The 20,586-nt window shown below is 25.9% G+C and overlaps 3 protein-coding genes across 13 annotated transcripts; 1 reads left to right on the forward strand and 2 right to left on the reverse strand.

Annotated features, from left to right (window-relative positions):
• Nucleotides 1-1,015: 1,015 nt before the first annotated feature.
• LOC124429949 (ceramide synthase 6) lies at nucleotides 1,016-4,506 on the reverse strand. Of its 3 annotated transcripts, none has more exons than XM_046975856.1 (8): nucleotides 4,378-4,506; nucleotides 3,547-4,214; nucleotides 3,200-3,317; nucleotides 3,009-3,121; nucleotides 2,605-2,935; nucleotides 2,318-2,436; nucleotides 2,096-2,240; nucleotides 1,016-1,873 (listed from the first exon to the last, which is right to left on the reverse strand). In XM_046975856.1, exons 2-8 carry the CDS (start codon nucleotides 3,723-3,725, stop codon nucleotides 1,751-1,753), a joined length of 1,128 nt encoding a protein of 375 aa, XP_046831812.1. In that variant the 5' UTR covers nucleotides 3,726-4,214; nucleotides 4,378-4,506; the 3' UTR covers nucleotides 1,016-1,750. The 3 variants fall into 3 exon arrangements, with proteins under 3 accessions (XP_046831812.1, XP_046831810.1, XP_046831811.1); XM_046975854.1 differs by having other exon boundaries at nucleotides 4,347-4,500; XM_046975855.1 differs by having other exon boundaries at nucleotides 4,351-4,492.
• A 520-nt stretch (nucleotides 4,507-5,026) lies between these two features.
• Nucleotides 5,027-7,556, forward strand: LOC124429948 (sorting nexin-18). 4 transcript variants are annotated; one of them, XM_046975851.1, is made up of 5 exons: nucleotides 5,027-5,456; nucleotides 5,617-5,824; nucleotides 5,922-6,384; nucleotides 6,518-7,213; nucleotides 7,297-7,556. In XM_046975851.1, the coding sequence occupies exons 2-5, from the start codon at nucleotides 5,718-5,720 to the stop codon at nucleotides 7,537-7,539; spliced, it is 1,509 nt and encodes a 502-aa protein (XP_046831807.1). In that variant the 5' UTR covers nucleotides 5,027-5,456; nucleotides 5,617-5,717; the 3' UTR covers nucleotides 7,540-7,556. The 4 variants fall into 4 exon arrangements, with proteins under 4 accessions (XP_046831807.1, XP_046831808.1, XP_046831806.1 ...); XM_046975852.1 differs by having other exon boundaries at nucleotides 5,617-5,806; XM_046975850.1 differs by having other exon boundaries at nucleotides 5,029-5,456; nucleotides 5,617-5,806; nucleotides 5,918-6,384.
• Nucleotides 7,557-12,229: 4,673 nt separating this feature from the next.
• Nucleotides 12,230-20,527, reverse strand: LOC124430068 (calcium/calmodulin-dependent protein kinase type 1-like). Of its 6 annotated transcripts, none has more exons than XM_046976107.1 (9): nucleotides 19,462-20,527; nucleotides 18,784-18,918; nucleotides 16,818-16,889; nucleotides 15,099-15,173; nucleotides 14,748-15,010; nucleotides 14,521-14,661; nucleotides 13,701-13,827; nucleotides 13,080-13,117; nucleotides 12,230-12,973 (listed from the first exon to the last, which is right to left on the reverse strand). In XM_046976107.1, the coding sequence occupies exons 1-9, from the start codon at nucleotides 19,569-19,571 to the stop codon at nucleotides 12,549-12,551; spliced, it is 1,386 nt and encodes a 461-aa protein (XP_046832063.1). In that variant the 5' UTR covers nucleotides 19,572-20,527; the 3' UTR covers nucleotides 12,230-12,548. The 6 variants fall into 6 exon arrangements, 4 of the variants coding, with proteins under 4 accessions (XP_046832063.1, XP_046832064.1, XP_046832066.1 ...); XM_046976110.1 differs by having other exon boundaries at nucleotides 12,610-12,934; nucleotides 13,030-13,117; nucleotides 19,462-20,524; XM_046976108.1 differs by lacking the exon at nucleotides 16,818-16,889.
• Between the last annotated feature and the right edge of the window lie 59 nt (nucleotides 20,528-20,586).

The following is a 20,586-nucleotide window of genomic DNA, read 5'->3' on the forward strand; positions in this document are numbered from 1 at the left end:
TGTGGTATTATACACATAATGGAATTTCTACAATTTTTCTAACCAAAAAAAGTATTGTTCAAGTAGTCGGTACTAGTACTCCATGTCGATTTCTATTTAGGCGGTTTATTTGAATTTTCTTCTTACTTCTTTTATTTTTTTTATATAAAATTACATTGTATATTTGTTTAAGATAATTTTGAATTATTTAAATAAAATTTAATCACAATTTTCTATGCAGATAATCCTTCATTTTCTATTTATTTGTTGTATACGCGAAAATCTTTATATAGGAACGTGAGATTCTAGAATGAGTTGTGACGATCTTAACCAAGCTTGAGTAAATCTTTAACTAGGAAAATTATCAAGTTATATAAGTAAATTTATAAATATTAGACCAAGTATTAAAGTTGCAAGTTGTTCGTGTTTTCGTCTCGAGGCCGACCTTTTGCGATGCTTATTTAACGGCATGTATATCGAAGTTACCTTCGAAATATAATATTTCTCAGAAAAGCCGTGCTTTGCACGAAAACATAAGACTTGATACTTTTTCATAGTTCGTTCAATTGCAGTCTGTTAATTGCATTCACTCGTTCGTGATAATAATTAATTAATTAATTTCGTGGTAGAACATTTTTTGATACTTTTTCTTACACACTTTGATATTTTATACACGAGAATGATTTATGTAGATCCTTATAATATAAGCGATTTTGTTTATTTAAGAAGTTTTTAATAAAATGACATATATGCGTTGTAATCAGACAATAATCAATAAATTACGTTGGAAAAAAGAATTAAAATTAGTGAGCAATCGATTTTCAATCACTTTACCTTATATATTTAAATAGTTATAAATGTACATATTTTAATGGAAACGTAAATGAACTATATAAAAGATGTGATTGTTTACGCAAAATAACGTTACTAAATTATCATTGTTAGAAACTACTATTGCACTCTATTTATTATTTATTAATAAATATATTCATTGAATTGCGTTTGATATCTTAATCAGCAAAATAATTTACACTTATCAATTTTCAACTTGATTTTATTCACTAACTAATACTACCATTTAACACTTAATCAAAGAGATTCACATAAAACTTTGCGAAATAAATGCTATTTGTGGAAATTTTTCTTTGCACGATTTTCTTTGCACTTTCCCTTTCATTCTACTTTATCGTTAAACTTATAGATATTTTCAGAATATACAAAATGAATATATAAAAATATTTTAATATCACGAATCACAAGTTTAAAAAGGGTTACCTTTTGACATAAAAATCTAAAGCTTTGGTCCATTCTTTGTTTAATTAAACACTTAAAGTTCTTTTAAAAGATAATACATACAGGTACCTAAATTTTTAAATAAAATAATTATAAATAAATGGTATAATGTAAAATATGAAAGTGAAATATGACTAAAGATTTTCATTTTTTTACAATATTGGTAATATGTTAAAAATGAAATTTGGATTTTGCATTTATAGTGAATCACTTTCTCTTACTTTATAGAAATAAACATGAAATTGCTTTAAAAAATATTTATAGCAACAAATATCTTAGTTGTTAAGTCTAGAGTTTTTTTTTAATGATATTCCCAATAAAGTTATGATTTGATTTGTTATAATGATACAATCATAACTTTATAACTTGAATAAGTTTGAAGAATGATAATTTAGCGCCAGGCTAATTATTTTTTTGTTTTCTTTTTTTATCTTTAACATTATATATGTTAGGACTTTTATCTAGTTGATCTTTTTTGTTAGTGTGTCTTTTGTCTTGGACTTCGTTTGCTGATGTAGTTCGTTGTATCATTAACAGATGCATTATTCTCAGAGGCATCTGAAACATCTTCACTGCTATTACTTCGTATATCACCTTCCATCTGTAACATTTTTTTAATAAATACAAAATCAAGTTGTATCATTGCCATTCATTGTAATTTTCTCTGTAAATTTAAAGTTTTAAATTAATGTAATGAATGTCATATACGTGTATAGAGTTACACAATTTAAAATTTGATTTATTGTTAACATTATCAATCACAATGTAGAGAATGCTGTAATCTAAAAAATTTAATGGTGTAGTTAAATTTATGGATATGTACCTGACCAGCATAGAAGGCATTGTATGCTATCTTAATAATAACATAAGTCCAAATCGAATGAAGCAAAAGTAGGAGACACAATAATGTATTAAACACATAATATGCTGGGAACATTGGCACTATTTTAGGTGCTTCAATCAATGTACTAAAACAAAAAAAAATAAATATTTTTAAATGTACCAGCTTCAATTTAAAGAAAATTATAAAAGATTTTAAAGTTACCTATAAATTATCCAAAATGGAAAAATACCAACACGTGTAGAAATCCATAATATTGTGAAAATAACAAATACGAAGTCACAGAATTTTTGATAATTAGCATATTTTGCCATTTTTGCCACCTACAAAAAATAAAATATATTGTGTCTTGTACCAAATGAAAAATATAATTGTACCAATTATCTAATTATTAATATATATTTATAATCATAATATATACAAAAAATGTTTATTAAAAGTAATGAAATAAGAAGAAAAATAAAGATATTCAAAGAATATATTACACTTACTTCTAGGAATATATCAGCAGAATCATGTACTAATAAGACTAATGAACCGATCCTTGTTAAATTTGCAACCCATGAGAAACACAATAAAACAATAGTCACTATATGATGAACGAACATTTGCCAAAAATCTTTTCTTTTTACATCGAAGAATTGTGACAAACTCAATGACCAGTAAAATGCCATAGATATCATATAATACCACCACACATCATTAGTTACCGAATGATATGGATAGTTATAATAACATTGTTTTATGTCCCATAGCCATGGTTTATTCCATAAAATAATAAGGCCATAAAAGAATGAATATGTATAAAATGAACACCTCCAACTAAAATTAAAACATGTTATTATATAAATATTTTATTTAAATATAAAGTATATATAATCTATATACATCTTACTTGTTTTCGCAGAACTTTGTTAAAGTAGATGGTTTGTCTTGAGAACGTCTGAGTCTAAGCCACCTTTCTATTTGTCGTTCCGAACAATCCAATTGCTTAGCTAAAGCTAATATCTTAAAAATACAATTAATTATTAATATAAATATATACTATTTAATTTTTTAAAAACTGATTTTGATGAAAAAATCTACCTGTTTGTGTTTTATTTTTTTACTACTATAAGCTTTCTCCAAAATTTCATTCGGGGGTGCTTTTTTTGATCTTGTATTTTTTATACCAAGCGATTTGCCAAAGGGTGCAAAGCAATACCTGTAAAAAATAAATATAAAAGTATTAGTAACTAAATCCTATTAATATATAACTAACTAATAAGAACGGAATGATCCTTGGGATTCTATATATAAACTATAGAATGATAAATAAAAATCGAGATATTGTATAATATTTATTGTCATATATAATTTATATTGAATTATTTTCTAATCAAATCAACAATTAATGGATATAGAGATAATTAAAATTAAAATAATTTACTTACCTTTCAAGAGTATATCTCATAACCAACAGAATTAAGGCCATTGGCAAGGGAAATATTAAATGCTGATAATCAGCATATTTGTTTTCTGAATTCGGTTTAATATCATCCCATGTTATATTGGGCGGTAGCCATATGTCCGGTGACCAAAATGTCGACGATATATTCATTAAAGTGTTCATTATCAATTGTTTTCAAAATGTATTTATTTTTAGTAATCGATATTTATTGTAGATTCGATAAATTATTCGATTAAAAAAATTATCTAATAATCCTTTTTTATAATGGTTTTTTCACTTGACCGCACTGCAAACAACTTTATCCGTCTTCGGTGTGTATCACGCCACCACGAAAATATATAATGAATATTCATTAAAAGAATTGAAATCCGTGAATTTATTTTTAATAGTTATACTATTGTTACTCCAATGAAAAATAAAAAATTTATCGTCGAGACCTGTTTAATGTTTCATATACACTTATAATAAATCATGTTAAGTGATAAGGTTGAAAATCCGTTCGAATCTGTTAATAATCTAGAAGTTATAGAAGTTTTTGGTATGAGAACTATAGAAAAAACAGTACTGATAAACCGTTATCTTTTCTTTCCCTCGTTTCTTTTCTTGTTTGCGAAGAAACAATGCTCACGATGCATCCACAAACGATGATATCTAGTGAAATAAAATTAAATTCGAAATTCTATTTTTTCTTTTTTTTTCTTCTTTTTTATCACAAAGAATTCATCAAATTATAACGTATTGCATGCCATTTTCAAGATTTATGCTTACGCTAAGAAAACTTACAAACCAGACAAGCAATTCCTAAAGGTAGTACCTTCAGAAAAATTAGTTTTGAAATAAAATTCTTCGATAAGTTTGTTTACGTTGTTTACACTTGTTAGAAGGATCGTATGATAGCGAATTTTTTTTTTTTGCAGTAGCGTATAACGGAAGAAAGCAGTAATGTTCAGAATACTGCCTTAATTCCTTTTATTAGTTACAAACTGCTTTTCGTCACGATAGAACGCCTTGAACATGTAAAAGCAATATTTAATTTTTTCGAATAACATTTTATACGATTTTTTCGTAGATACTTGCTTTTTTAATTGCATGGTAGAAAAATCAATCCAAATCAAATTAGAGAGAAATTTTTTGAAGACTATAACGTTACATATTGTCTTTTGTTATTACCGTACATAAAAAATACATCTTTCATTCTCGTGAAGAATTTATTGTTTTTATATTTGATAATTTAATTGTTTAACAAATAATCGTTAGATTTTAATTAAAATTTATGATCTCTTTACATCTACTTACATATGATAAGATCACAAATCAATTAATATTAAAAAATGTGTATTTGTATTTATGAATACGAACTATTTTAGAACATACTCAGATCTAGTAATAATTCTACAATTGTACACTCTTGGACAAAAGTAATATGACCGTAATAAAAAAAAGTGGTTCCGTGTATCAATGTGTTCACAGTGCTGTCGTAAGAATTTTAGAAACCCTTGTCTTACACCTAACCTCTACTTGTTATGTGACAGTATGCGATTTAGAATTTCCATTAAGAAATTATATTTTTGCTCATTTTATTACTTATATTGTTAAATAAATAACATTACATTAATTTCTAATGTTCCAACAAGTATTGAAAAATGATTATATCTCGATTCATCGGCAACGATTTATAGCTCACACTGGTACAGTCATTTTCAATGTACATACATTTATGTCGTTAAAGGTACAATATACAAGTTACGAGAAACGCGCAAATGTCAGTTGCACGACTCAGTATAGAAGTATAGGTATGTGACCGGGCGTTATCAGACAAATTGAAATAATATTTCGTATTGTATATCGACGTAATCAAAATTTCGAGATAGATTTATAATGGAAGGTCAGCAGGTATGTTAATAAATTGGTACCATAAAGTTAATTAAGCCATTGTCAAAAGTTCAATTAACTATTGTTCCCTTTTTTATGAGTCATACTTATTTATGATGATTAAAAATATTTTTTACGATATAGAGTAAATATTATAAAATCTGTACATTTTTTTTCTTAGGTAAGAGCATTATATGATTTTACTGGTGAGTCAGGAACAGCTGAGTTATCTATCGTCGCAGGAGAAATTTTAACTGTCATGAGAGACAATGTTGGCGATGGATGGTGCGAGGGATTCAATCAAGGTGGAAAGTCTGGCCTTTTCCCAGCGGCATATGTGCAAGTGATAGAGTCTTCTGCTCCCGTGTCGAGTATGATAAAATAAAGATGTAGTTTATACATAACTATTGAGGAATATTCTTCTTAAATTGTTACAGTTTGTAAAGATATTATCTTTAGTATTTAATATTATTATTTACTAGGTAGTATGACAATGTCGCAACAAAGTTCAGGAGATTACTGGGATGATGATTGGGATGATGATTCAGAAGTTGGTCAAACACAAGCATACGTTCCTGTTACAAGTCAGCAGCAACAACAACAACAACAAGCTATGCATATAGCACTCCAATCCAATAGCACTGATAGTGGAAATTCTATTTCAATTCATACTATACATTCTGTGATACCTGAAAGACCTATATCTAATGTACCAAAGAAAAATAATAAGTTTTCTACTCTGATTAAATCCGGCGAAGATAGTTTTTTATTAGGAACAAGAGTAGCGAGTGTACCAGAAAGTGAGAAGCTTCTTATTAAAGAAACTGAAGATGGACGTTGTGCATGGGTACCAACGGGAGAATCATATAGTTGTGTTGTTACATCTCCTAAGAAAGAATCAAAACTTAAAGGTCTTAAAAGCTTCATCGTATATCAATTAACACCTACGGTATGTTCAACTTGCACTCGTTTTTTTTATATATTTTTTTGTGTATTTCATGTATTTTTTTAACTGATCTTATTTTAATTCATCAAATTTTTTTTCAAAAAAAGATTTAACGCAAATTTTTTTTTTATTACAGTTTAATAATATTCAAGTTTCAAGAAGATATAAGCATTTTGATTGGTTACATGAACGTTTAGAAGAAAAGTATTGTTTCATACCAGTTCCACCTTTACCTGATAAACAATTATCAGGGCGTTATGATGAACAATTTATAGAACATCGTCGTACACAATTACAAGAATTTGTTGATTATGTTTGTCGTCATCCCGTGTTATCACGTAGCCGAGTATGGGATCACTTTATGATTTGTACCGATGAGAAGAGATGGAAAGCAGGAAAACGACTAGCTGAAAAAGATGAATTATTAGGAGTGAATTATTTTAATGCCATCCAATGTATTGATACACCTTTAGATGCTATCAAAGTAGAAATTAAAATAGATGCATTTAGTAAATACATAAATGGTTTAGATCCTGTTGTCAAAAATTTCATGGCCATGGCTGTTGATCAAGCCAAAAAGCACCAAGTACTTTATAAAAGAGAATTTCAGAAAATTGGTCTTTCTTTTTCTTCATTAGGACATGCTTTAGAAGGAGATGATAGCAATCATATGAGATTGACTAATGCATTAAAAGCAACAGGTGAAGCATACAATGATATTGGTCGTCTTTATAAGGAACAGCCAAAATTTGACTGGGAACCACTTGCTGATAAATTTCATATTTATAGAGGAATTATCAGTAATTTTCCTGATGTTATAAGTATATATAAGGTATGATTCCTTTTTAACTTAATTTAAATCTAATTTTTTTAAATAAAGCATTAATTATAATTTATTTTGTGATATTTCATTAGAGTGCAAGGAAGGATTGTGAAAAATTAGTTTTAGAACATAAAATGGAAACACACCAATTGCGTGAAATGTCTCACCGAACAGATATAATAGCACGCGCATTAATGGCGGAAGAGACACATTTTCAATCTGAACGTGATATACACATTAATAAAGCTATGAAAACGCATTTGCAAGAACAAATTTCCTTTTATAAAAAAATTGTAAATAAATTAGAGGAAGCATTAAATGCATATGTAGACTGAAGCAGGTATTGAAAATATGACTATGCTAATATTATATACCTTTCCCAGGCACAATTTAACGATTTTGATACATGATCACGACGCTTGTTTATAAATTCATTATATTCGATTATTTATACACTCACAGTAATAAGAAATTTAATCACATTTTCTCAATACAATGTTAATCAGAATATTTCAGAGATTTTATTAGAAAAATATAGAGGGGCCAAATGTTATTATCACGTATGTTATGATAAGCAAAAAAATTATTTGCAATATGAATATCTGCGATATGAGTATTTATATTTTAAAAATATAATTAATTTAATAATACTATTTTCGAATAATGTTTGAGAAAAAAAGAGATTCAGTTTCATCAAATATATTTATATTAACATATTTTTCTATATATAGAATGCATTTTTAAAAAAGTAATATCAATTACCGTGACATTATAATGTTAATTTAGTATATTTTGTATTTAAGTTAATTTTAATTTATAAAGAACTTCAATTTTAATACAATGAGTAAGTAAAATTATATTATTTTGAGTTATATATTATAACAATTATTAATATTCACCTTTTAATTCAACCTTTATTAATATTAAAAGACTAATAATAATGATTGTCTAAATATCAAGTATTTGAAAATGTGATTATATATATAACATTTACAAATCTTTTTTCCATTCACCTCTATATTTGCATCTCATAGCAATGAATATAGAACCTGTATTATATAAAAACTCATAAATTTTAAGGAAATGCTATTGTAAAAGTATGTATAACATTACTAAAAAATACTTTGTACAATACAATACATATGTGAATATATTTGAAATATTACATAGATATTTTTAAATGGCTGCTAAATAATTTATGTCTGTGATTGAAATAAATATAAATTTAACAATTCAATAGGCACACACAATCAATCTATTTAGTTAGCAACTAATTATTGGAATAAATGCAGTTAATTAATGTTTAAGTAACTTTATTTCGATTTCATACAATTATTTATTCAGATAAAAATATTTATATTTCAAATCTTAGAAAAAGCTATTAGTATAGCTACTATTGAATAGTAGAATTATTCAGTACTTCTTGTACTAAAATATTCTTAAAAAGTTAACATTAGAATATTGATTTTTTACAGAATACAATTCTTTTTTTACATCAGCACTTTATGATCAAAGAAAAATATTAAGAGATATACTACTTGTATCTGTTTTATAGTGTATCTTTATAAAAGCAACTAATATTTGAAAATGATTATCTCTGAAATTTATGTAATATTATATAATTTTATAATGACAACAACAAATGTATAAATAAACATAGCAGCTAAAACAACTTATTTCTAATCAAGCAGAATTATTAACACATTTTCTATTAATTGTACAAAATAATAATGTAGTTTATTGTTAAGCACAAAGTTATGTATGTAATCTTTATTTGTCAATGCCAATGAAAATATTTTCATTCTTGTAGGTATAAATGAATGTAATAAAAAATATATAACATAACATTTTATAATGTATTTTCATCACAATATAAGTATAATGATGAACATTAATAAATATTATTAATTTTATGCATATATACTCTAGATATATTAGTTAAGAAATGAAAATATCTTGTCGATGAGCTTTGATTAAATATTACTTTTTGAACATATTTACAAATGTAACTCTCAGTTGATTTGTTTAAAATAATAACAATGTAAATCAATATAAACAGTATGGTATTTTATACACGAATGTAATACACTACAAATCACACAATCAAATTTATCTTTTTTTACCTTTATTTATATCAATCGTTTTTAGGATTATGTAATGAAAACAACCAAACGCATTATTTCTAATAATCGATAGTATTCACTCTAGCAATGCTTTAATAATTAGTTATGTATTTTATATAATAATAATTAGTTTCAATATAACTTATAATTTACAATTATTTAAACGTCATTTAATCTTATATGTTTCATTAATCTTGTTTATATCTTTATTTTTTGTTTAGCATTTATGTTAGTTAACAAGTTAAAATTTGAACTTCCTTTTTCAACGGAACAAGTATGTCTTATATTATTATTCTGGATTATTATTCCATAAGATATGAAAGATCTTAATATTTGAAGAGAGTTAAATTTATAAATAAGGATACAAATAATATTTGTAAGAAAATATGTCAATATATAATATAATAATTAATGATAAGGTTGAAATATTTTCTTTGCAATGTAATCAATTTGATATTAGTTTTATAATTGTATTTTTCAATTATTATATTTATACATATTCATAATGCGTATTGTGATATATATATATATATATATATATATATATATATATATATATATATATATATATATATATATGTGTGTTAATTAAGAAAGAAAATATATTTCTAAAATGCTCGTTTTTATTATAGAGCGATACTCAGCCATTTTGATGGCAAGTTCCATTAAGAATGATTAAAAATTGTATACATGTGGTATTAATGAAATACACAAGTTCTTAAACGTTATGTAATTTGAGTTTATTACTTCCATATGTTGTATTATATTTGTTTAAAATATTATTCTTTTTATAAACTTGAAGTTTTTTCACAGAACAAGAAACATCACCTGATTCTATAGCACAGCAATAATTTTTTGTTTTGATTAATATCAAAGTATTTTTTTTGCAGATAACCTCTCTTCAATTCAGTCATTCTTTTTGATACTGCATGTGCATATTATAAATACACATACATAACATGTATTTTTCGCAACAATTTTTATATGCATCTCTTTTATGTCATTTAAACGATTAATAGTTTCAAACATGACTTTTGATTTTTTGTAATCAGATAATAAGTTCTTTAAAATTTACGATAATATCATTATCACAAGAGGCACACATACATTGCACTTTGCAGATATTATTTATGAAAAAGTGTGATTGCATGAGCATAATTAAAACATCCCAAATAAAAAAGGTGAATTTCTCAATTTGTTTGAGAAGATAAAATTGCAAACATCTATATTCTGAAATTTTAGATATTATTGTATATGTGGTAATTATAAATAATCTATTAATAAGATACAAATACAAACACACAAGTTATTTTTACAACATTTACATGAGCTATGTAACATTTTATACATTTTCGTTAGAATATTATTTTTAAGAGTTTTGCATGTAGATTATATCATACAAATATTGCAGAAAGTATATTATCCAAATACTAAAAGTTTGATGAATAAATAAATCAAAATATGCAAACATTTATTATAATTTAATTTAGTTTAGTTTAGATGCTGCTTTATAATAGCTTTCCGAAAATAAAAAGTTTTTTTATAACTTTTAATATAATGTATATATGAACATATATAATAGCATAATAAATTTCACATTATAATACATATATGTTGTTTATATTTGTATCTTAAAATTATTGAAAAGTATGCATGCATATGTATGTCTATTTTATTTACATATTTTTTTTTTTGTAAGACAGTATGAGATAGATTAAAAATATTAGTATTATTATAATCTCATATGCATACATGCATGTGGCTGTGTGCACTTTTATTAACGCGGGTAATGTCTTTGTTGCTGCTTAACGTAACGAATGCTTCGTATTATTAAACTAATACACTAATATCACCACATAATATACTTAACATGTATGGAAAAAAAAAAAGAAAAAGAAATCAATTTCATATACCTATTAATTAGTGTAAACAATTTTAATTTTTCCTTTTTTCCCGTAAAATATAACATATCCACGCAAAAGCTTGGAAACTAATTACTATGTACGTATATCTGAAAAATTATTTCCAAAAATCTTAGCAATTTTTTTTAAAAGGATATTTGTTTGTCTATCACGATTTCAAAAGTACTTCCGTTAGACGTATGTATTTAATGCACTTTTCACAGCATGCGATCAATCTTGGCAAGAGAATTACATGCATCTCTACAATTATTTCCGAACTATAAACTATTAGAAAAAGAAGTACACTTTTACAAACTCAAATTTGCAATAAGTCAAGTGCACACACGGGGTTTGTTTGACAATCATACACAATTTATATATAATGTAAAATCATTTTTCTCATATAAGCAATTACTATAAAAGAATTATACGCGTATTGCCTTGATATATACAAAATTAGAAAATAAAGTATTTCATTCCTTTTAGGACACGTAAAGATATACAATAAGAAACAGATCCTCAAAGTTTTATCATTGTTCAAGTACAATTCTGTAAGAAATATTTAATATTATCGATATAGAACAATAAATTTTATACATACTTTACGTACGAATAATGTTTGTTATAAATTAATTATTTATAATGCGATATTAAAATAAAATAATAAAAATATCTTGCACATATATTGTATAATATTAAATACAATTCTTTCGAAACATGTTTAATACATTTATATTACACAGAATTGTTTTGAACAATAAATGTTTATTATAAATCTCAGATTTTATAAAAGATTAAAAATTTATCGTTGTACTGTTCACCCGATTTTTAATGATTAATCAATTCAATCTAGTTAGGTTTCATAAATCATATATATATACTGTTAGATTATTAACGGATTATAAGACTTTTTAGGGGGTATAAAATCAATATATTGAATCACATAAAAATTTATGTGGAGAACAATTTCTTCTTATATATCTCTTGAGATAATTCGTTAATTTCATTTAAATCATTTAATAATGTTCAACACAAATAGCATTTAATCTTTATATACAAGTATTTTTAAAAATCGAAAAAAAAAAGGAAATAATTATCCCAGTTTTTAAAAAGGCAAGAAACAGTATGTGAAAACTGTGATTCATCGTGCAATCCATTAATTTGTATACTATACATAATCAGCATTTCACTATGTCATAGGAAATTGTAATAAAGCATTTTAGCTTGAGGTAATGTAGCTCTTTCACACCTTGTAAATAATGATTACAAAGCGTTATATTTCATTGACATTAACTTCTAGAGAATGTTTAGCATTGAGATTCAACTTTTTTTATATTTCCTTTGTTTCCTAAGATACGAGACATTCACTCGAAAAAGAGTAGAGAGAGCAGTGCGTGTACTGCCCCATAATTTAAAGCGTTTACTGCGTAAGTATAATGGAGAGCTAGGAGTAAGTGGAATGGGAGAGGTTGGCAAAGCCACCAAGTTTGGTGTGGACAATGATGGCTCAAGAATATCCTTCAATTGAGGTTGTTTGGAGGTCCCAGTGGTCTGTGCTGATGGTTGCTGGGATTGGTTTGCGATTGATCGGGACACGGCGTGAGGTTGCCGCTGCAAGGGCCTGATCCTGGGCCCTGTTGCTGCTGGCCGCTGTTGAGTGCCAGTCTCTGCATCTGACGTATGACCGTGGTTGCATGATACGCTTGCTGGAACCATGAGAGAAGAGGGAGACTTTCCTACGGAGCCTGGTGAGCAAACATATGCACAATCAGGAATTTGCTGATTATACATCCATACTAACCTTCCACTTCGATTTGGCAAAGTTCTTTTTAAGTTGTTCAGATACAGTACCATGGATATTTTTATTGCTAGCTGCGTTTCCAGAAATCCTAGAAAAATGAATTATATATTAAGTTAGATGAAACACATAAATGTATAAAATTGTATTATATGATTTAAAATTATGTTATATGATTCATATGTTATATGATTCAAAAACTTAGTAAAGAGATAATATTATTCAATAGAGTATTTAAATTTAAATTATTATTTTTATCTGAGATGTCTTAATAATATATTAATTAGATAATTATCATTTTAATAATATTTTTTCTTTTTTCCATTTACATATTAAATCTCTAAAAGTTATTAAGGACATTATCATTAAACAATTATTAATCATAAGTCATCACAGAGAATAGAATTTTATTACTTACTTAATTGATATTAATTAAATATTATTTGATATCAATAATATTCCTGTAATACTCTTCTTTATGAAGTCAATATATATTTTACATAATCTTAAATAGTATCTACAGTTATATTACAATTTGTATTATAAAAAATATAAAATTGTTTTAAAAATTACATTTATTTTATTTTTATTTTAGTTAATATAAAAATTTATTCTATTTTGTAAGTTATATCTCAAATAGAAAGTTATTAATCTATATTAATATATATTCTTACCAAGGATGTGCTAGGGCCTGTTTGCATGTATAGCGTTGCTCAACATTGACGCACATCAACTTGTGTATGAAATCCTTAGCTGAATCACTGATATCGTCCCAGTATGGTGAATCAAATTCAAATTCACCTATAACAGTCTGGTTAGCTCCTTGCTATAGAGTAGACGATTTTGTGACAGTATAAGTAGAGCAAATGTATAATTTGTATGGGAAAACAAAAACAAAAGATAAGTTCAAAAAAAAAGAAAGATAAAAAGAACTGTTTATCTTGATTCCCTCATAATTAGTGTCCGTACGATTCCTAGTTATTTATAATTTCATTTTTTAATTTATTTCGATTAATTAAAAAATGCTACTATGTAAAAATAATCCCTTGGAGATATATTATCCTAACATGAAATATCCATATAAACAAGCACAGTACTATGGATGCACACGTGTATAATGTATTTTCATCATATACGCGTATATTGTATAGTATCTGCTACATAATTTTAAATGTAACAGAATTTATTGATAAAATTCTGGTTCATTATGGAAATGTTTCTAGATAATGATCATTTGTCACCAAAGGAATAATAATTGACAGTCAAATATAAGGACTCAGACGCACACAGAAATTTCATTACTTACTACGCTAGTATGTATTAAAGCTGCATACGAAAACTAGAATAGTACCTTAAAAATGAAAATTTCAAATTAATGTATTACTTCATGTGCTTGTCAGTCCTAAGTGTTACAATTAATCTGAATATCTGACGACATTGTCTCTTCTTCGTTGTCTAAAACAATATATATATGTATACGTCCATTTTTATTACCTTTTAGAATCTGTGCAAAGAGATTGGCATCATTTTCATCATAAAATGGAGGGTATCCGCATAAAAGAATATACGAGATGACACCTATACTCCAAACATCAACTGCTTTACCATATGGCTTCTGAGCAAGTACTTCAGGAGCTGTAAATAATAATCTTAATAGTAAACTTGTATGAAATTAAAAAAGAAAAAAAAACTATAAAAAGATAATTATCTTATTTACATACCAACATATCCTGGTGTACCACAAGCAGTAGCCATTATTCCTGAATCTTCCATTTTTGATAAACCAAAATCACTAATCATAATCTTACTATCTTCATCTGGACTATAATATAAGAGATTTTCTGGTTTAAGATCTCTATGAACAACACCTTGTTCATGCATATAATCAACTGCTTCTAAGACTTGTCTTATTAAACCTGAGGCATCTTTCTCTGTATAGGAACCTTTCTCAACTATTCTGTCAAAAAGCTCGCCGCCAGTAACTCTGTAACACAAAATAAATATGATTAATATATTATCTATAGTTAACTTAATCATTATATCAATATTCAAAAATTTACTATATAACTTACAACTCCATAACTAAGTACACTTTAATCTTGTCTTCATAAGTTTCCAATAGCTGTACTATATTAGGATGTGTTAACCTGTAACAACCATATTTAGTTTCATTCTATCTCTTCTTATTAAAAATTGTCTCATACATTTTAAATATTTCTCTTAAATATAGTAGTTTGACTTGTTTGTTTTTTCTTTTGCATTTTTTTTCTTTTTTTACATTGATTATAAGATTCCAAGAGTACTACATATTTTTCTTATCTTTATGACAGTTCTTATATTACGATAATACAATTTTTTTGCAAATCTTAATTCTTCAACAATTTATTATTCAACTAAAGATATGGAGTGCTAATATATTAATTCCTGATCATAATACTTGATCATAATGATCTGACTATAATAGATATAAATATTGTCCATCACATCACATGCTGTATTAGAGCTATAGGTATTACTCTCCCAAAAATGTATATGAGCATTTTCACAAAATACTACTGATGTTAGCAAAGCAGAAAACTTCATGTGTGTGTGTATATATATATACACATATACATATATATATATATGTACACGGTTCTATAAAATAAATAAGGCCACAAAATACAGCAAACAATAATTTTAGCATATAAAAAGGAAAAAAAGCACTAACAACATTTACAACAATTACGGATATATTAAAATAACATTTTTATCATAAATATTTCAAATATTTAAAATATTAAAAATATAATTCATTAAGTACATATACTTACTTTTTTACTAATAATACTATGTACACAACATTAATATTACATTTTTATTATATGTACTATACATGAAATTAATTAATAATGAAAAAAAGAAAAAAACATAAACTTTAATTATAATGATTATAATGTCAATGATATACGCATAAGTTTTTTTGTTGCCTGAACACAAATTTCCTGGAAATGAGTTTTAAATTTAAAAAGTAAACATACAACTTTTTTATAAATTAAACCATCTGGATAAAATATAAGTTAATACTTCTAATGCCTTTTACGTAAAAACATTAACGTATATAATAATATTTAATATTTACAAAATCTACAAAATTATTTCAAAAAAATACTAACAATAACGGAAATATATATCGTTTTTAATACACTGAGAATATTTTATTACATCTATACATATATAATTGTAATTAAATTGATAAAGTATATAAAGGTTAAGTTCATAATAATAGATAAATGTGAATCAGAGAAAGGTTATATATATATATATATATATAAAAAGTAAGAAGATAGATGGTTCAATTTAAATAGAGATAAAAAAGAGATTTAGATAAAGAAGAATTTAGAAAATAGAAAATAGGTCGAGATAAAGAGAAAGTAATTAAATAACTAAGAAAGAGAAAAGTTATAAGAAAAGATATGAAATAAAAACAAGTGATAAGAATGAAAAAAATGTTAATTATATAGGCTTATATGTTTTTTATATAAGCCTATAACTAATCAATGAAATATTTTACTACTACATAATTGTAATTATATAAAATTAAGATTTAACTACTTTTTTGTACTTCTTTGATGTGCAATATGTCAAATAAGAAAATTGTGCTCAGTTTTTTTTTTTTTTCTTTTTTTCTATATATATAAATTTATGTGAGCAAGATGTAAATTGAATTATAGTAATGTATGATATTGTTGAATGATACAGGAATTGAGTCACATAGGCAGTTGGTGCCCAAATAGAGGGCCCACACTTACCATCCTGTTTCGCCACTACTATCCGACTTGAGGAGTCCAGCACCACTCTGTGGTGTCACTCTTTCACTGAACCTACGAAGTATAACAATATCACACAAAATTATATAATGTACATTGAAAGTAACTGATAGCTTGCTCAAACTTTCTTTTTCCAGACTTTTCTTGAGTTTACTTTGTGCAGAGATCCTTTTATCCAAGCAGAATGTGGTCAGATAATCAAATTCAATGTAGAAAAGAATTATAATTTATGTAAACTTTATAGAAACATTATATAATTGAAAAATATATAAAATTATATATTTTGCATCAAAATAGATTTCAGTTATATATGTATGATGTACATTACTTACTGTTAGTAGAAAAGAAAGTCTCAAATGATCCAGCATATAATGTGATGACATATAAGATATCAAATTGGATTTATACAGGGTAGTTCATGGTATTATTTCATCAACTATTTCATCAATTTTGTAACTATTCATTCTAATAAAAAAACTAGTTGAGAATCTAATTAATATCATATCTATGTGACTTGCTTTAAAAGTCTATCTGTTTACTCTGAAAGTCTATTTTTATAAAATTAATATTGATATCATTATCAAAATAAACTACTCTGTATTATCACAAAAAATAGTGCTTAAAAATGTGAGATTGTAATTAGTAACTTGCATTTTCTATCTATAAATTGTGAATATACAAAGAATGTACTATAATATGTGAATATAATTACTTTGGTAGATTCAGTATATGAAAATAATAAGAGATAAATATATATAAGTATTTGTTCTATTTAACCTGTTTCTAAATTAGAGCTATTTTGCTCTACTAATTCTTTGTGAAACCAAGCTATTAATTCATTCTATATTCTGCTAATACTTTGCCAACATAATAAAGAAGATTGCCAAGAAATACAAGAAATACCTGACTTTTTTTTAATGAGCCAGAAAATCAGTAAGAAGACGTTCAGATGCTTGTATTTAAATCAAAGACGATTACTTTAAACAATTTCTATTAAAACAAGTAAACTTGATTTAATAGAATATATACAAAATAATTACAAATAATTACAAAACTAAAGCAAGAATAACTTGAAAACAAGGTTAGATAGGATAAACATTTGTATAAAATTTTTTATTATTTTGGTGTTTTAAATCTATCATTATGCACATTATAGAACATCTTAATATATCTTTTTACTTTATATTATTTATTTTTATCTCCAAGTACTGTTGCATTTATATTTTTTGTATTTTACATATCTTTTAAGTAAGTATGCTATGACATAATATTTTTACTTTAACATTATCTTTAATATATTTATCTCTATTATATTTAATAAAATGTATATAAATATATATATATATATATTTAAATAATATTTAAATAATATATATATTTAAATAATAATTTTATATATAATGAAAAAGAATAAAAAATGCTTAATAATTATTAAAGTTCACTCAAATATCACAATATGTATTATGTCAAATATAATTATGTCAGAACATAGATGAAGATTTATTATTTTTATAAGTTTCATGGTCTATACATAAAGCTATGATAAAATATAATATCTTAATAAATATATTATTTACTACAAAATAATGTGTGTGTGGGTGTATGTGTGTATAAACTTGTAATGAAATGAAAAACTGAATAAATTGCTAAAATATGATAAATTTTTAATAAGTCGCATTCCAATGGTATTTTAATATGATCCCCAAACTATATACTGAAAATGTGTAATAATGTACAAGAAAAACAGAAAAGGTAAGATATACAGGCAGGGAAATGAATATTCTATATAAAAAGCATATATTATAAACTATATAAATTACATGCAAAAAAGTACTAACGTTGAACCGAGCGATCATAAAGCTGATAATTAATCAATCACCTGTCAGCATTTGAAAGTGCATACATCACATAATTGTTATCAATATTAACAAAATAGACTGTTTCTTACCTCCTTAATACTTTGATTTCATTTTCTAGAGAATCTTCTTTTCCTTTCAATGCCTTTTTATCAATAATCTTGACAGCGAACATTTGACCAGGTTTTTCTTTACTTTCTGCTAATCTTACTTCGGAGAAAGCACCCCTGTACAAAAAGAGCTTGTAATGTATATATTAATATGATTACTTGTACGTTCATAATATATGAGATTTATATATATATATAACCTATCATACATTAACATTTTTTATAATTTATATATAACTTTCATTATGAGAAACGTATGTCATGAAATAATAAAATAAATTATTTATAGAAATATCTTTTTAATTTTAACAAAATTTTAAAACAAATATATATGTAGAAAACTTGTCATAAAAGTACATATATAAAATTTTATGTAAAACATCCGAAATACAATAAATATTTTAATGAAAAATATTGTTAAGCAATGTTATATAAATTTATGGATAATTTTATAAAACGGTATATTTTACACTATCGAGCAATTTCTATATATGTAATCGATAGAAAAAAGAAATATATATATAAAAAATCACAGTTTAAACCGAGAAATAGAGATAAATAGAAACAAGCCATGTGGTAAAAATATTCTACGCAATCTATATAGGAGCTAAGAAAAGATTACGTGTCATTACGTATACAAAAACAATATCTAAGACTCACGTTCCAAGCAATTCCTTTAAAATATATTTATCTTCGACGGATGGTGATTTATCGTCTTTCCCATCTTTCTTCATTTTTTTATTAGAATCCTTCTTACCAAAGAGCGGCATTTTTGAGTCGTCCGATAAACGATTATGCACAAGTAACACTTTCACAGAATAGAAAAAAAAGAAGGCTAAAAGATAATTCTAAGATGTGGTAAGGGGGAGGAGTGGGGAGGAGGGAAAAAACTATCACTCGTCGCACAGTCGCATACACTTTTACTATTTGCTAACACTTTCTTTCGACACACCTTAATAAAAATATTTCTTATATACTTGTATACACAAAAATGCTTTGATATTTGAAATCTTTATTCAGAGATATTAAAGAAAAAACGAAGTAAGATGGTTTATCATCAAACTCTACATAAGATCCAGATCATCGTTCCTTTCCGTTTAACCGATCATGAACTCTTGACCTTTTACCACATTAATATCTCTCGCACCGTATTAAACTATCCTGATATCTCACTTTTTATTCAAAACGAATAAGACTTTCGTCGATAAATACTCCAATGCATTCGATTGCATTTACCACACTACACTACTATTACAGGTTCGCTGTCCAGGATAATATTGCGCGTATCGGGCTCAGGGTCGCGGCCCCGCGCCCTCGCGATCTGCACTGTAGATAAGCTCCTCCTCCTTTTTCTTTTCCCCTTCCACCTCTTCCTCCAACTGCTCGTCTTCTTCTTCTTCTTTCTCTACCTCTTCCTCCAACTCCACCTTCTCCTTCTACTCTTTCACCCCTTTCAACTCTTTACCATCACCCTATTAGACACCTCGTCTTATTCTATACAAATACAACGTTGTATTGTCTTGACGTTTTTAACAAATATTTATCATTCTTCGAATGATTCATGTCGTTAATTTTTTATCCTTTTTATTAATAATATTTTTTTATTAAATATGTTTTAACGAGAATCTCTACTTGTATAGACAACAAGCTTTTCTATACTACATACTATCATCCAAAACTTGACACCAATTTGACGTATCTCGTTAATCGAGGAGTCCATGAACTAATGTAGTTTTATAGTTGATCGACTTATCTTATAAAAGAATAATATTATGCGACGTGCTC

The sequence above is a fragment of the Vespa crabro genome, chromosome 17 (assembly GCF_910589235.1).
Source record: "Vespa crabro chromosome 17, iyVesCrab1.2, whole genome shotgun sequence".
Classification (NCBI taxonomy): Eukaryota; Metazoa; Arthropoda; class Insecta; order Hymenoptera; family Vespidae; genus Vespa; species Vespa crabro.

What these genes read in the sequence shown, in the direction of transcription:
- LOC124429948 (XM_046975850.1), top strand. An exon ending in GTCTTCTGCTCCCGTGTCGA is followed by an intron (nt 5,807 to 5,917) that starts GTATGATAAAAT and finishes ATTATTTACTAG; the next exon opens with GTAGTATGACAATGTCGCAA. An exon ending in ATGTTATAAGTATATATAAG is followed by an intron (nt 7,214 to 7,296) that starts GTATGATTCCTT and finishes ATATTTCATTAG; the next exon opens with AGTGCAAGGAAGGATTGTGA.
- LOC124430068 (XM_046976107.1), bottom strand. Translation starts at nt 19,571, where the DNA reads ATGCCGCTCTTTGGTAAGAAGGATTCTAATAAAAAAATGAAGAAAGAT. An exon ending in TGGTACACCAGGATATGTTG is followed by an intron (nt 14,662 to 14,747) that starts GTATGTAAATAA and finishes TATTATTTACAG; the next exon opens with CTCCTGAAGTACTTGCTCAG. An exon ending in TAGCAATAAAAATATCCATG is followed by an intron (nt 12,974 to 13,079) that starts GTACTGTATCTG and finishes TTTGCTCACCAG; the next exon opens with GCTCCGTAGGAAAGTCTCCC.
- LOC124429949 (XM_046975856.1), bottom strand. Translation starts at nt 3,725, where the DNA reads ATGAACACTTTAATGAATATATCGTCGACATTTTGGTCACCGGACATA. An exon ending in ATGAGATATACTCTTGAAAG is followed by an intron (nt 3,318 to 3,546) that starts GTAAGTAAATTA and finishes TATTTTTTACAG; the next exon opens with GTATTGCTTTGCACCCTTTG. An exon ending in ACAAAGTTCTGCGAAAACAA is followed by an intron (nt 2,936 to 3,008) that starts GTAAGATGTATA and finishes TTTTAATTTTAG; the next exon opens with TTGGAGGTGTTCATTTTATA.